Source organism: Bombina bombina, chromosome 7, assembly GCF_027579735.1.
Source record: "Bombina bombina isolate aBomBom1 chromosome 7, aBomBom1.pri, whole genome shotgun sequence".
In the NCBI taxonomy this organism is placed as follows: Eukaryota; Metazoa; Chordata; class Amphibia; order Anura; family Bombinatoridae; genus Bombina; species Bombina bombina.
Genome location: NC_069505.1, coordinates 178,696,216 through 178,711,381, shown reverse-complemented (window position 1 = coordinate 178,711,381; position 15,166 = coordinate 178,696,216). Strand labels below are relative to the sequence as shown.

The window sequence follows — 15,166 nt, the reverse complement described above, 5'->3', positions numbered from 1 at the left end:
ATGGGATGAGGGTGCTGATGAAATGATCAGAAATGGAATGATGGTGGTGAAGAAATGATCAGACATGGGACAAGGGAGCTGATGAAATGATCAGACATCGGACAAGGGAGCTTATGAAATGATCAGACATGGGACAAGGGCGGTGAAGAAATTATGACACATGGGGCGAGGAAGCTGAGGAAATGATCAGACATGGGATGAGGGAGCTGGTGAAATGATCATACATGGGACGAGGGAGCTGATGAAATGATCAGACATGGGATGATGGTGGTGAAGAAATTATCAGACATAGGATGAGGGAGCTGATGAAATGATCAGACATGGGACGAGGGAGCTGGTGAAATGATCAGACATGGGACGAGGGAGCTGATGAAATGATCAGACATGGGATGATGGTGGTGAAGAAATTATCAGACATGGGACGAGGGAGCAGATGAAATGATCAGACATGGGACGAGGGAGCTGGTGAAATGATCAGACATGGGACGAGGGCGGTGAAGAAATGATGACACATGGGGCAAGGGAGCTGAGGAAATGATGACACATGGTGTGAGGGAGCTGAGGAAATGATGACACATGGGATGAGGGAGCTGAGGAAATGATGACACATGGGATGAGAGAGCTGAGGAAATTATGACACATGGGATGAAGGAGGTGAGGATATGATGGCACATTGGATGAGGGAGCTGAGGAAATGGTTACACATGGGACAAGGGAGCTGAGGACATGATGACACATGGGATGGGGAGCTGAGGAAATGATGACACATGGGATGAGGGAGCTGAGGAAATGATGACACATGGGGCAAGGGAGCTGAGGAACAAAATGACACATGGGGCGAGTGAGCTGAGGAAATTATGACACATGGGACCAGGGAGCTGGTGAAATGATCAGACATGGGATGAGGGAGCTGATGAAATGATCAGAAATGGGATGAGGGAGCTGATGAAATGATCAGAAATGGAATGATGGTGGTGAAGAAATGATCAGACATGGGACGAGGGAGCTGATGAAATTATCAGACATGGGACGAGGGAGCTGATGAAATGATCAGACATGGGATGAGGGAGCTGATGAAATGATCAGACATCGGACGAGGGAGCTGATGAAATGATCAGACATGGGACAAGGGCGGTGAAGAAATTATGACACATGGGGCAAGGGAGCTGAGGAAATGATGACACATGGTGTGATGGAGCTGAGGAAATGATGACACATAGGATGAGGGAGCTGAGGAAATGATGACATATGGGACAGGGAGCTGAGGAAATGATGACACATGGGATGAGGGAGCTGAGGAAATGATGACACATAGGATGGGGAGCTGAGGAAATGATGACACATGGGATGAGGGAGCTGAGGAAATGATGACACATGGGGCAAGGGAGCTGAGGAAAAAATGGCACATGGGGTGAGGGAGCTGAGGAAAAAATGACACATGGGGCGAGGGAGCTGAGGAAATTATAACACATGGGACGAGAGAGCTGAGGAAATGGTTACACCTCAGTCGAGGGAGCTGAGGAAATTAAGACACATGGGACGAGGGAGCTGGGAAGTGCTACAAGCATTACAGGCATAATGAAATGCTAAGAAAACATGGTAAGACAAAGGGAAATGCAGGAAAGTGGCATAGAAGGTGCTACCTAGTCTCTAGAGGACATGTCTAATTTCAGGATTTCTTGAAAGAAGAACATGTTAGGATATGGCTGTTTTCTGGTTATGGGTACCATAATATAATTTAAAGTAAAACCTTTACAGGTAGAATTGAGCTGCCTAAGGAATATGTAGAGAGCCATGAGAAATGTCCAGAGAACTATCAGTAGTGGGAGAAGTAACTGAAAGTGTAGAGCAGATGAATAGGGACCAGAAGGGAGGAGAAGATACATCAATAAGAAAAAGGAAATAAAGTATCGGGAGAGCACTGAAGACAAACATGTGCATCAACATTATTTTACTCTGAAACATAAAACTAAGTAAACAGGTTCTGATGAAGGAGAAAAACCAAAAGGCCCTTTTAGCCCGTGTGTGCGTAAAGGGACATTAAATTCAAAATGAGACTTTCATAGTTCAGATAGAACAGCAATTTTAAACACCTTTCCAGTTTACTTTGATTATCTAATTTGCTTCATTCTCTTGGTATCTTTTGTTTAAAAGCATACCTAGGTAGGCCCTGGAGCAATAATGGACAACTGTGAGCTAGCTGCTGATTTGTGCCTCTTGTCGTTGGCTCATGTTCCTTTAATTAATTGTTAGGATGCATATCTCAGCATTCTTAAAATCTCTTGCAGTCTTTGTCCTTACCACCTCAATTTTATGTTTATAACATAAATCAACCACCTTTCAGAACAGTTATACAGAAGGGTTCATCTGTGCACACAATGGGGTAGATTTATCAAGCAGCGGATTCTGCAATCTACCCCCATAGAGTAAAATTCAGACATTCCCAATACTACCACAACAATGCATAAAACAATAAGCTATTCATATCTAAAGGCAAACACTAGCCAATAAAGTCCTTTTCTGAATACTAAATACTAATCTAGCTGTATAATAAAGCTGTATTATATAAACAAAGACCTTGATTTATTCAAATGTATTTAGTTAGAGCAGAGAGTTCTATTATATTTAGCTGTCAGAGAGGTCACTATAGGTAAAAACATTCTATAAATTTACAAAGCTATAACTGTGGAGAGGTTTCTTCAGATAAATCCGGTTGTTAAATTATAAAGCGATTTTGAACAGACAGTGCTTTACATAAACAGTCATATCCTTAAATGTACAGTAACACTTTAGATTTGACTTGAAGCATTTTTTGAAATGCACGTATGTTTGCAAACATAGCTGGAGAAAAAAATATGTGTCCTGCATGTGACTCACCTAGCATATACAGGTAGGTAGTTTGCACGCATTATAATGGTGATGCACACCAAGCATAGGGCTAGATTTCGAGCAGCATGCTAACTGTTGCTCGCAAGTGAAAAGGGGTTTATTGCATGTAAGCGAAAAAAAGGGTTTATCGTGGGTGTTCGCGCATGTGAAGTAGCACACATATTACAAGTTGAAAGTAAACACGTTTGCTTGAGCGCAATTGAATTTAGCACATCGGGGTATCTTTAGAGCTCTGGTTAACTGTTTGAATAAAAAGTTGCACAAAACACATCAAAAATACATTTTAAAGTGCAATTACACTCATAATAACACAATCTGTTAAAATTTTTTATTTAAAACAATATTGCATAAAACAGTTATAATGGAACAAAGATATGAGGTCACAGGTGTAAGAAAAAAAATGCTACAAAGGGCTTTAACATAGAGATACATAATATGCATGTCTTAAGATGTATATGCATGTATGTGTGTATATATATATATATGTGTGTGTGTGTACATATGTATTTATATGTGTGTTTATGTATTCATAGACATATATACAAATATAAACACATAAATACATATGTATACATATATAGACATGTATAGGTATAGATATATATTGTACCAAAGAAAATCACATATATATATATATATGTATTTATATGAGAGTATATAAACAGTGCTGTATACAGCAAATATAAACTAGAAATACACAATGTGTAGAAAAAACAGTTTATTTTACCGACAGACCATGTCTTAGAACATTTAGAAAGATATAACATTACATATACCTATTCATAAAACAATAGTATTAAATGTTGCTATTGTATATAGTCCTAACACATAGGTTAAAAAAACTATTTGCACACTAGAGGGCAAATTAAAGTTTTTGAGATAAAATGGAGCACTAATGTCCCCACTTTCATACAATATACAAATGTACAACATACAAATATGCAGTATTAAATCACAAGTATAAAAACCTTTTAAAAAACTAAAAATCATATAGTACTCTGATAAATGAAGAGCGAGAGAAACTGCAAACACTTGCCTGGCCAGACTCTGGGGCCTATCTATCAAGCTCCGAATTTCTGGCGAGCCTGCAGACTCGCCAGAAACAGCAGTTATGAAGCAGCGGTCACAAAGACCGCTGCTCCATAAACTGTCCGCCTGCTCTGAGCAGGCGGACAGACATCGCCGGAAATCAACCCGATCGAGTACGATCGGGTTGATTGACACCCCCTGCTGGCGGCCCACTGGCCGCAAGTCTGCAGGGGGCGGCGTTGCACCAGCAGCTCTTGTGAGCTGCTGGCGCAATGCTGAATACCGTGAGCTTATTGCTCGCCGTATTCAGCGAAGTCTGGCGGACCTGATCCGCACTGTCGGATCAGGTCCGCCAGACCTTGATAAATAGAGGCCTCTGTGTATACGTTACCACTACTAGTTTCGGGGACACGCCCCTTCCTCACCAAGAGAACAAAAAAAGATAATGGAAGTAAATTGCAAAACTGATTAAATTTGTATGCTCTATCTGAATCATGAACGTTTAATTTTGACTTTACTGTCAATTTAAATTCATTCATATATTCAATTATATTTTTAGCATTATCATCTGAAATTCTGTAATCAATAAGCTATTCGTTACGTATTATACCTGTTTTTCAGAAAATAAATAAAAATGACATGAAGTTTTTTTTTTATCCTTGCTTATGATAACGTTTTATTTTAAAGCATTTTCTTATAAATAAAGAAAAATAAACTTTTTAATAGAAAAGTTACACTCCTGGCATATTCTATTGCAATACGAAAGGTTAGACAAACAGAGCAGAGAAAAAATTTGGGTTCAGTGTCCCTTTAAAGGGGCATACAAATAAACCTTTTCTGAGAAAAGGTTTATTTGTATGCCCCTTTAAAGGGACACTGAACCAATTTTTTTTTCTTTTGTTATTCAGATAGAGCATGCAATTTTAAGGAACTTTCTAATTTACTCCTATTATCAATTTTTCTTCAATCTCTTGCTATCATCATTTAAAAAAGAAGGCATCTAAGCTGGGGTTTTTTGGTTCAGTACTCTGGACAGCACTTTTTTATTGGTGGATGAATTTATCCAGCAATCAGCAAGAACAACCCAGGTTGTTCACCAAAAATGGGCCGGCATCTAAACTTACATTCTTGCATTTCAAATAAAGATACCAAGAGAATGAAGGAAATTTGATAATAGGAGTAAATTAGAAAGTTGCTTAAAATTTCATGCTCTATCTGAATCACAAAAGAAGAAATTTGGGTTTAGTGTCCCTTTAAGGGATGACAGCAACAGGACACCTGATTCATGTTAGTTTTTTATATTTTTAAAGCAGAGACCCCCAAATTGTTTTATTCTGATTATTTACTTGCAAAGTGCTGCCATAAAAAGTACAAAATATGACTAATAAACTTTTTTATTTCAAGACCCTCTCAGGATAACAAGTAAAGTTACTGTGTGTCTCTGTGTTAGAAGAAACTTACAGTTGCATGCAATACAGACCTTTTCATGATTTCTTTCTATAGAATTGATTTCATCACTTTTTGCCATGCAAACATTTCTGTGCTCAAAGTTTTGATAGATAGATAGATAGATAGATAGATAGATAGATAGATGAAAGATTATTGGTGTATATTATGTTAAACTATTTGCTGATTAACTTATAAAAGTTTATCATTAGACAATAAAAAATCACAGCACAAATGAAAATTTTTACAATCTGATTTATATTGTAACAAAAAAACAATTTAGGGTCAGATTACGAGTGAAACGCAAAATTGCACTTTCGCGAGTGCAATATTTGCGCTCCACTCGTAATAGCAGTACAAGCAATTGTGTTCTGGTATTTTAAGTGGCCCGCAATGCTAATGTGACCTCGCGTTCACATTGCATGGAAGACATGCCACCAATATACACACATATTAACACATAAATATATATGTATATAAACATATACATTTATATTTACAGGAAACTGTTAGGCCGCTATGTAAAAGCACTTTTCAGTGCCGTTTTTTTTCTAACACAACACACCCACCTACTCTAACCCCTAAAAACCACTTTTTAAAAAAAAAAAAAAAAAAAATATTTAAAAGAATATACTTTATTTTGAGGGGCAATTGGGGTTTATTTTGAAAATTAACCAGAGGTCTGACCTCTGATTAATTTCTGGAGCACTAATGTAATAGCTGGTTATTTATTGCGCGCCCTCAAACGGACAAATTTGCCCATTTGCGGGTGCATGATAAATAAGCGCTCCACTTGTAATCTGGCCCTTAATATTCTAATTATAATAATAATTATATATTATTATAAAAAAAGATTGTCCAAGTCCATTAACATAAATTTGCATAAATAATTACACAGCAGAAATCAGGAACTAAACCTGCTAGGAATGATTTTAAATGATCATTTGTTTATACCCTTTTATGGATATGAACTAGGAATGCATATTCGGATTCTTCCTGAGGATCCGAAAGCGCAAATATAGCTCTTAGAGGGGGGATCTTTTACAAGAATAAATCCTGCAACAAAAATATCCGAAGGGCACGAGCCGCTGCTTACTTTCGTTTTCTGATGCTCACGAAGGACCCGAATGCACATCCTAATATTAACACATGCAAAGAAAAGGTTTTGTCATCTACACTAAGCAGTCAAGTTGCTTTATACATACCCGGTGTTTGACTTCACAGTGTATTGGAGTCCAGCGTATGCTGTAGCACTCAGTACCAGCTGAGAAACTAGGCTGTAAAGAAATTTTAAGATCTGTAGTGGATCCCCATGTGTAACAAAATTCAGTCTTGTTCAGCCAGCACAAATTCTTAACAAAAGGTTGTTCCATATCAGGAAAAGGTTCAACGTCGATTTCCACATAAGTTTTATTTTCACTCAGTGTCTGCAAGATAAGTGAGTGAGTATTTCTCTCCCATATAAGTCCACTGAATGTTCCTTTTAGGATCCAGTTTTTGTTAGGTTGGTCCACCACCTGCCAGTAAATAATTCCTATTGTCATAATGAAAAAAAATGCTACTCCTATACAGGCAAGAGCTCCTTTCCAGGTTTCATTCATTTCCTTAAGTCCAGAATCCCAGTTCACATCAGGCACAGGACTTGGGTTTCTATTGTGGCTTTGAGGCATTGCAGCAAGATGACTATAGATGATACTTCCTATAATAAAAAACTTCTGGTCTTCATAAAAAACAAAACAAAAAAACATCAAATGCTATGTTGGATAAAGCACTTTCATATGTGAAGTTTTACAATCCATCTTCAGCTTAACACATGTTGCTATAAGTAATGTGCAGTAATCCTAGTGAGCTCAGAACTTTCAGCTGAAGGAGGAAGCCTGTAAATAGCTGTGCTGAGTCCTATAATGCAAGAGCCATCCCACTGCCAGATTTGTCCCAGGTGCTTGTGCAATGACGTTTCTGGCATGTAGACTGTGCCTAATCAGTTACACTGACTGTGTCCTAAGTGATACCCTTTATACCTAGCAAAAGTGTGCCTCTTTATATACTAATTGTGTGCACATAAACAGTAATGTGTTTAACTACAGGAAACATTTTATTTATTTCATATTTTATTATTTGACAAGTTTCTCTAGTTTTTATTTTACGCCTTAACACTAATTTCTTATGAAATTATCATCAATGTTTATTTAATCCATGTAAAACTGGGTACTTTACATTTTTATTTTTAAAATAAATTTACTTTTTTTCTGTTGAGACTTAAGAGGACTTTATCGGACAGTGACCAGAGAATACCAATGTATGAAGTATGCACCTTCTGTTAGTTTTAGTTTAATATTAAACAATATATATATATATATATATATATATATACATACACACACACACACACACACAAAGAGAAGCACACTCTCACAAATGAACAACCAGCTTAATAACTTTAGCTTGTACTGTGGTGATTTACCACCTGGGTGTATATCTATCTATCATCTATCTATCTATCTATCTATCTATCTATCTGTATGCCTATCTATTATCTTTTTATTATCTACAGTATCTATATATTTATTATCTATCTGTATGTCTATCTATCTATCTATCTATCTATCTACACACAAAGAGAAGCACACTCTCACAAATGAACAACCAGCTTAATAACTTTAGCTTGTACTGTGGTGATTTACCACCTGGGTGTATATCTATCTATCATCTATCTATCTATCTATCTATCTATCTATCTATCTGTATGCCTATCTATTATCTTTTTATTATCTACAGTATCTATATATTTATTATCTATCTATCTATTTATCTATCTATTATCTATCTATTTATTAACTATCTATATATCTATATATTTTTTTTATTATATGTCTATCTGTATATATGGCTGTCTATATCTAATCTATCTATCTATCTATCTATCTATCTATCTATCATCTATCTATCTGTATGTCTGTCTATCTCTATATATCTGTCTGTCTGTCTCCATCTATATATTTATCTATCATCTATTTATCTATATATACATATATATTTTATTATTATTTTCAGGCAAACAGTTTAGTATGCATTATTGCTTTTATAATATGTACAAAAAAATATTTTATGTGCAATATTTATTTAAACCAGTCTTGTTTTTTTTTTTATTAACAATAATAAATGATACTGAGTTAACCCATGCACTGCTGAGCCATCTCACTGCCCTTTGATAGAGCTGTTTTAGTTGTTTGCATTTACACTAAACTTTAGACTTGTTTTCTGTGAGCTAAATACACAATCAACACAATAACTATAGTTTACAGAAATACCATAATGTGTGTAAGGGGTTTGCTGTTATTTAAAGGGACAGTCTAGTCCAAAATAAACTTTCATGATTCAGATAGGGCATGTAATTTTAAACAGTTTTCCAATTTACTTTTATTACCAATTTTGCTTTGTTCTCTTGGTATTCTTAGTTGAAAGCTTAACCTAGGAGGTTTATATGTTAATTTCTTAGACCTTGAAGTAATCTGGGAGCAGGCACTGATTGGCTAGACTGCAAGTCTGTCAAAAGAACTGAAAAAAGGGGCAGTTTGCAGAGGCTTAGATACAAGATAATCACAGAGGTTAAACGTATATTATTATAACTGTGTTGGTTATGCAAAACTGGGAAATGGGTAATAAAGGGATTATCTATCTTTTAAAACAATAAAAATTCTGGTGTAGACTGTCCCTTTAAGATGGCTGCTGTGGTAACTGTATTGAGGAAGGAAATACCATCTGTGAAGGGGAAGATAGAGGAACTCTAAGGGTGGGGGGGGGGGGGGAGCTCATTGGAAGAACAAGACGAGGAGTTAAAGGGACATGAAACCCACATTTTTCTTTCATGATTCAGAAAGAGAATTTTAAAAATGATTCCTGTTTACTTCTATTATCAAATTTATTTTTTTCTCTTGTTATTCTTTGTTGAAGAGATACCTAGATAGGTAGTGTGCACGTTTGGAGCACTACATGACAGGAAATAGTGCTGCCATCTAGTGCTCTTGCTAATGAATAACATTCTTGTAAAACTGCTGCCATCTAGTGCTCTTGCTAATGAATAACATTCTTGTAAAACTGCTGCCATCTAGTGTTCTTGCTAATGAATAACATTCTTGTAAAACTGCTGCCATCTAGTGCTCTTGCTAATGAATAACATTCTTGTAAAACTGCTGCCATCTAGTGCTCTTGCTAATGAATAACATTCTTGTAAAAATGCTGCCATCTAGTGCTCTTGCTAATGAATAACATTCTTGTAAAACTGCTGCCATCTAGTGCTCTTGCTAATGAATAACATTCTTGTAAAACTGCTGCCATCTAGTGCTCTTGCTAATGAATAACATTCTTGTAAAACTGCTGCCATCTAGTGCTCTTGCTAATGAATAACATTCTTGTAAAACTGCTGCCATCTAGTGCTCTTGCTAATGAATAACATTCTTGTAAAACTGCTGCCATCTAGTGCTCTTGCTAATGAATAACATTCTTGTAAAACTGCTGCCATCTAGTGCTCTTGCTAATGAATAACAATCTTGTAAAACTGCTGCCATCTAGTGCTCTTGCTAATGAATAACATTCTTGTAAAAATGCTGCCATATAGTGCTGCACACACGTGCACACTCCTGAGCTTACATCCCTTCTTTTCAAGTAAGGTGAAAGGGAGGTCTGTGAATTAGCACAAAAATGGCTACCCTGAAAAAAAGAGGTTAGTTCCAAAGTACCTCTAAACATTAACTATTAAAAACCAGATACAGGGTGCGCTAATGAAAGCTGCTAATATGATAGAATAGAGGATAGAATAAAGCTAATATATGCAAACATAAGCTAGTGTTAAGAAACGGCTCATAAATGTAGTTAATACAATAAAATATATTTTAATATATTTGAATAAACCCTAATACATGTAAACTAGCAATTTAAAAATACATAATAAATGAATAAATGTGTAAAATAAAAAACCACCGGTGGTAAGAAAATCAGGGGATATAAATGAAAGTCCGTGGTGGGCTTTAAAAATGAATCCAAAAAAACAAAGTTCAATGATTAAAAGATGCAGGCTAAACAATAGCAAAATTGAGTGAGAGCATGGAAAGCAGCTGAGTCAGTCTGTGTGGCTGGATCAATGTAACATTCAAGTAAAAGTTCAGTCGGTGGCTAAAAGGACAATCTGCGTTAAAGTAGAAAAGTCTGTGCCATAAATGATTAGTTTTACAAGCTTGACTCACCCAGAATACGAAGCTATTTTCTGTTATGCTTCTCCGTGTACAAGTATAGTTGGTTAGATGTGAACACGTTAGACCCTTGATAGACAGGAGATTACCTTTCAGGTGAACAGTATCGCTCCAGCGTGTACTGTGGTTTGCTGGATTTTGCAGCGTGTGCGGGGTCACGTGATGGTTTGTTCCAATCAGATGCACGGATTACCGGGTGGGCTGTAGATCAGCGTGTCGATGATATCTGCAGATTCTAGGAGTCACAGTTAGCCCAGCTTGATGATAGAAGATAGGAAACAATGTTACATTGCAGTTTGGGATTGTTTTCGTAGAGTTCCAAAGTGGAAAACAACAGAGCGCTCTGTATGTTAGTATAGACTTGGTAGTAAAACAATCACAGTGTTGCGGATCAACGCGTTTCAGCTGATGTAGCCTTTTTCAAGATGAATTCAGACTGCTTGCTGCTCTCCTTTTATTGAGGATAATTGTTTAGGACTCCACCTTGTTAGGTGCTCAGTTTTTTCTTAAAGGGATATATCCTTTCCATGGTTCAAACAGTCTCTCCATAAATAGCAGACTCTCATTTTTTAAAAAGGAGCATAAATATTATATATACACATGTATGAATCACATGTGTAAAAATGTGAATAAAAATGCTGCCATATAGTGCTGCAGACAAGTGCACACTCCTGAGCTTACATCCCTTCTTTTCAACAAAGGATAACAATAAAAAGAAGAAAATTTGATAATAGAGGTAAATTGAAAAGTTGTTTAAAATTGTATGTTCTAGCTGAATCATGAATTAAAAAAATACAATTTTGCTTCATCTCTCTAAGGGATTGCTATACCCATGAGAAATTGATTTTTTTTTCTTTCCAGTCTCGCAATCTGTGCGTCCAACAATATTTTATAAAACCAAGTGGTCTGATCCTCTTTGTCCTGACAAGTTTATGATTTCCATAGGAAACAATAGGGCTCGTTGTCTCGTTGTCACCCACATCGCCAGCGATCTCGGCAGTAGAAGGGGGTGTTTACCCAACATAGAATGTGTGTCCACTGTATCTAAACATTGTTTCTGTCTTTAAAGAATAAATATGTAAGCTAAATGTCACTGCATATTTAGTACATTTCTTCCAAAGATGAAGGAAATCCCTTATCAAATAAGAAACTCCCTGTGAGGTTTCCCATTAAAATACAGGTTATACCCATAAAACTCCCATGGCACGCCCATATAATCTCTATGTATGTGATCACCAGAGGCGTAACTAGAAACCACAGGGTCCAGGTGCAAGAATCTAAGAAGGGCCCCCCCCCCAAAAAAAGTGAATTTGATACATAATTATTTTTTTTTTAACATTTAACACAGAAAAAAAATGTGAATCAGATTACATGTCTGCAAAAGGGGGTACCCTGTGCCCATAGTCTGTGAGATGGTCTGACCCCTATTACTGTATATAGTGACACTGTTTAACCCACCAGTACTGTATATAGTGAGTTAGTGACACAGTCTGTAATCTGCCGGTGAGATGGCTGGCCTGACCCTACCCGCCCCAGTACTTTATAAAGTGACCACAGTAGTCTGGGACATGGTCCAGCCCCCCCGTACTGTATTTAGTGGTACTGTAAATAGTGGTACTGTATATAGTGGTACTGTATAGTGACACTGTTTACCCCCCGCCCCCCCATGCTGTAGTAACAAGGTCTGTAATTTGCTGGTTCCACAAACATACACAGACACGCATACATACATACACACATACATGCATAAATACACACACAGTCACATACATACATACGCACATACATGCATAAATACACACACAGTCACATACATACATACACACATACATGCATAAATACACACACAGTCACATACATACATACACACATACACACACACATACATACACACATACATGCATAAATACACACACATACACATACATGCATAAATACACACAGTCACATACACACCCACACACCCACATACATGCATAAATACACACACAGTCACATACATACATACACACATACATGCATAAATACACACATAGTAACATACATACACACACACACACATGCATAAATACACACACAGTCACATACATACATACACACATACATGCATAAATACACACACAGTCACATACATACATACACACACACATACATGCATAAATACATGCACAGTCACATACATACACACACACATACATGCATAAATACACACACAGTCACATACATACATACACACATACATGCATAAATACACACACAGTCACATACATACATACACACACACACACATACATACACACAGTCACATACATACATACACACATACATGCATAAATACACACACAGTCACATACATACATTCACACATACAGGCATAAATACACACACAGTCACATACATACATACATACACACATACATGCATAAATACACACACAGTCACATACATACATACACACATACATGCATAAATACACACACAGTCACATACATACATACACACATACACACACACACATACATACACACATACATGCATAAATACACACACATACACATACATGCATAAATACACACAGTCACATACACACACACACACACATACATGCATAAATACACACACAGTCACATATATACATACACACATACATGCATAAATACACACACAGTCACATACATACACACACAGTCACATACATACACACACACATGCATAAATACACACACAGTCACATACATACATACATACATACATACATACATGCATAAATACACACACAGTCACATACATACATACACACATACATGCATAAATACACACACACATACATACACACATACATGCATAAATACACACATACACATACATACACACATACATGCATAAATACACACATACACATACATGCATTAATACACACACAGTCACATACATACACGCACACACACACACATACATGCATAAATACACACACAGTCACATACATACACACACACACATGCATAAATACACACACAGTCACATACATACATACATACATACATGCATAAATACACACACAGTCACATACATACATACACACACATACATACACACATACATGCATAAATACACACATACACATACATGCATAAATACACACACAGTCACATACATACACACACACACATGCATAAATACACACACAGTCACATACATACATACATACATACATGCATAAATACACACACAGTCACATACATACATACACACACATACATACACACATACATGCATAAATACACACATACACATACATGCATAAATACACACAGTCACATACATACACACACACACACACACACATACATGCATAAATACACACACAGTCACATATATACACACACACATACACACAAACACCAATGGGTAAAACAGAAACACTAACCGCTGTAGTCAGAGACAGAGACACGAGTGAAGCATCACGTCACACTCACATAATATCAGTGCAGGCAGTGTGAACTCTGCACTCCCTGTAGTTCCATCCGTGGTGATCACCATTGTTAATAAAGAACAAAAAAACAAAACATTAATAGGTAAACTATAGGAGCAGGGGGTTATGGGTATATTGTACATGTGATGTGTATGTACTGTATGCATATGTATTATATTTTATAAAAATCTTTTCATTATTTAATTAAACATTTTTAACTGTGGCATATTCTTTTCTTTTTAGGAACAAGATTTCGTATGTGGGATATTAATATCCCATAGAAGACAGTAGCTGCGGCTTTTACATTTTATCAGTGTGTTTATTCCAGCTTTGCACTATGTAAAATGTGTTTTTTAAACAACTTTCCAATTTACTTCTATTATCAAATTGTCTTACGGCTAGATTTAGAGTTCTGCGGGTACAATAGCTATTAAATAGTTAATAACTATTTAATAGCTACCTAGTTAAAATAATTACAAAATTACCTGTAAAATAAATCCTAACCTAAGTTACAATTAAACCTAACACTACACTATCATTAAATAAATTAAATACAAATACCTACAAATAAATACACTAACTAAAGTACAAAAAATAAAAAAAGAACTAAGTTACAAAAAATAAAAAAAGAATTTACAAACATTATAAAAATATTACAACAATTTTAAGCTAATTACACCTACTCTAAGCCCCCCTAATAAAATAACAAAGCCCCCCAAAATAAAAAAATGCCCTACCCTATTCTAAAATAAAAATTGTAAAGCTCTTTTACCTTACCAGCCCTTAAAAGGGCCTTTTGCGGGGCATGCCCCAAAGAATTCTGCTCTTTTGCATGTAAAAAAAATACATACAATACCCCCCCCAACATTACAACCCACCACCCACATACCCCTACTCTAACCCAAACCCCCCTTAAATAAACCTAACACTACCCCCCTGAAGATCTTCCTACCTTGAGTCGTCTTCACTCAGCCAAGCCGAATTCTTCATCCAATCCGGGCGATGTCTTCATCCAAGCGGGGGCTGAAGAGTTCCATCATCCAGCTGAAGTCTTCATCCAAGCAGGAGCTGAAGAGGTCCA

The 15,166-nt window shown here is 36.5% G+C and overlaps 1 protein-coding gene across 1 annotated transcript in view; it reads right to left on the bottom strand.

The window, feature by feature from the left end:
• The window catches only part of LOC128666066 (SITS-binding protein-like), a 210,167-nt gene extending 202,940 nt beyond the window's left edge, over window positions 1–7,227 (bottom strand). Inside the window, exon 1 of the mRNA XM_053720448.1 lies at window positions 6,570–7,227. Coding sequence (XP_053576423.1) covers window positions 6,570–7,112 — 543 coding nt within the window. The 5' untranslated portion in view covers window positions 7,113–7,227. The remainder of the gene's footprint in view (window positions 1–6,569) is intronic.
• Window positions 7,228–15,166: the final 7,939 nt, after the last annotated feature.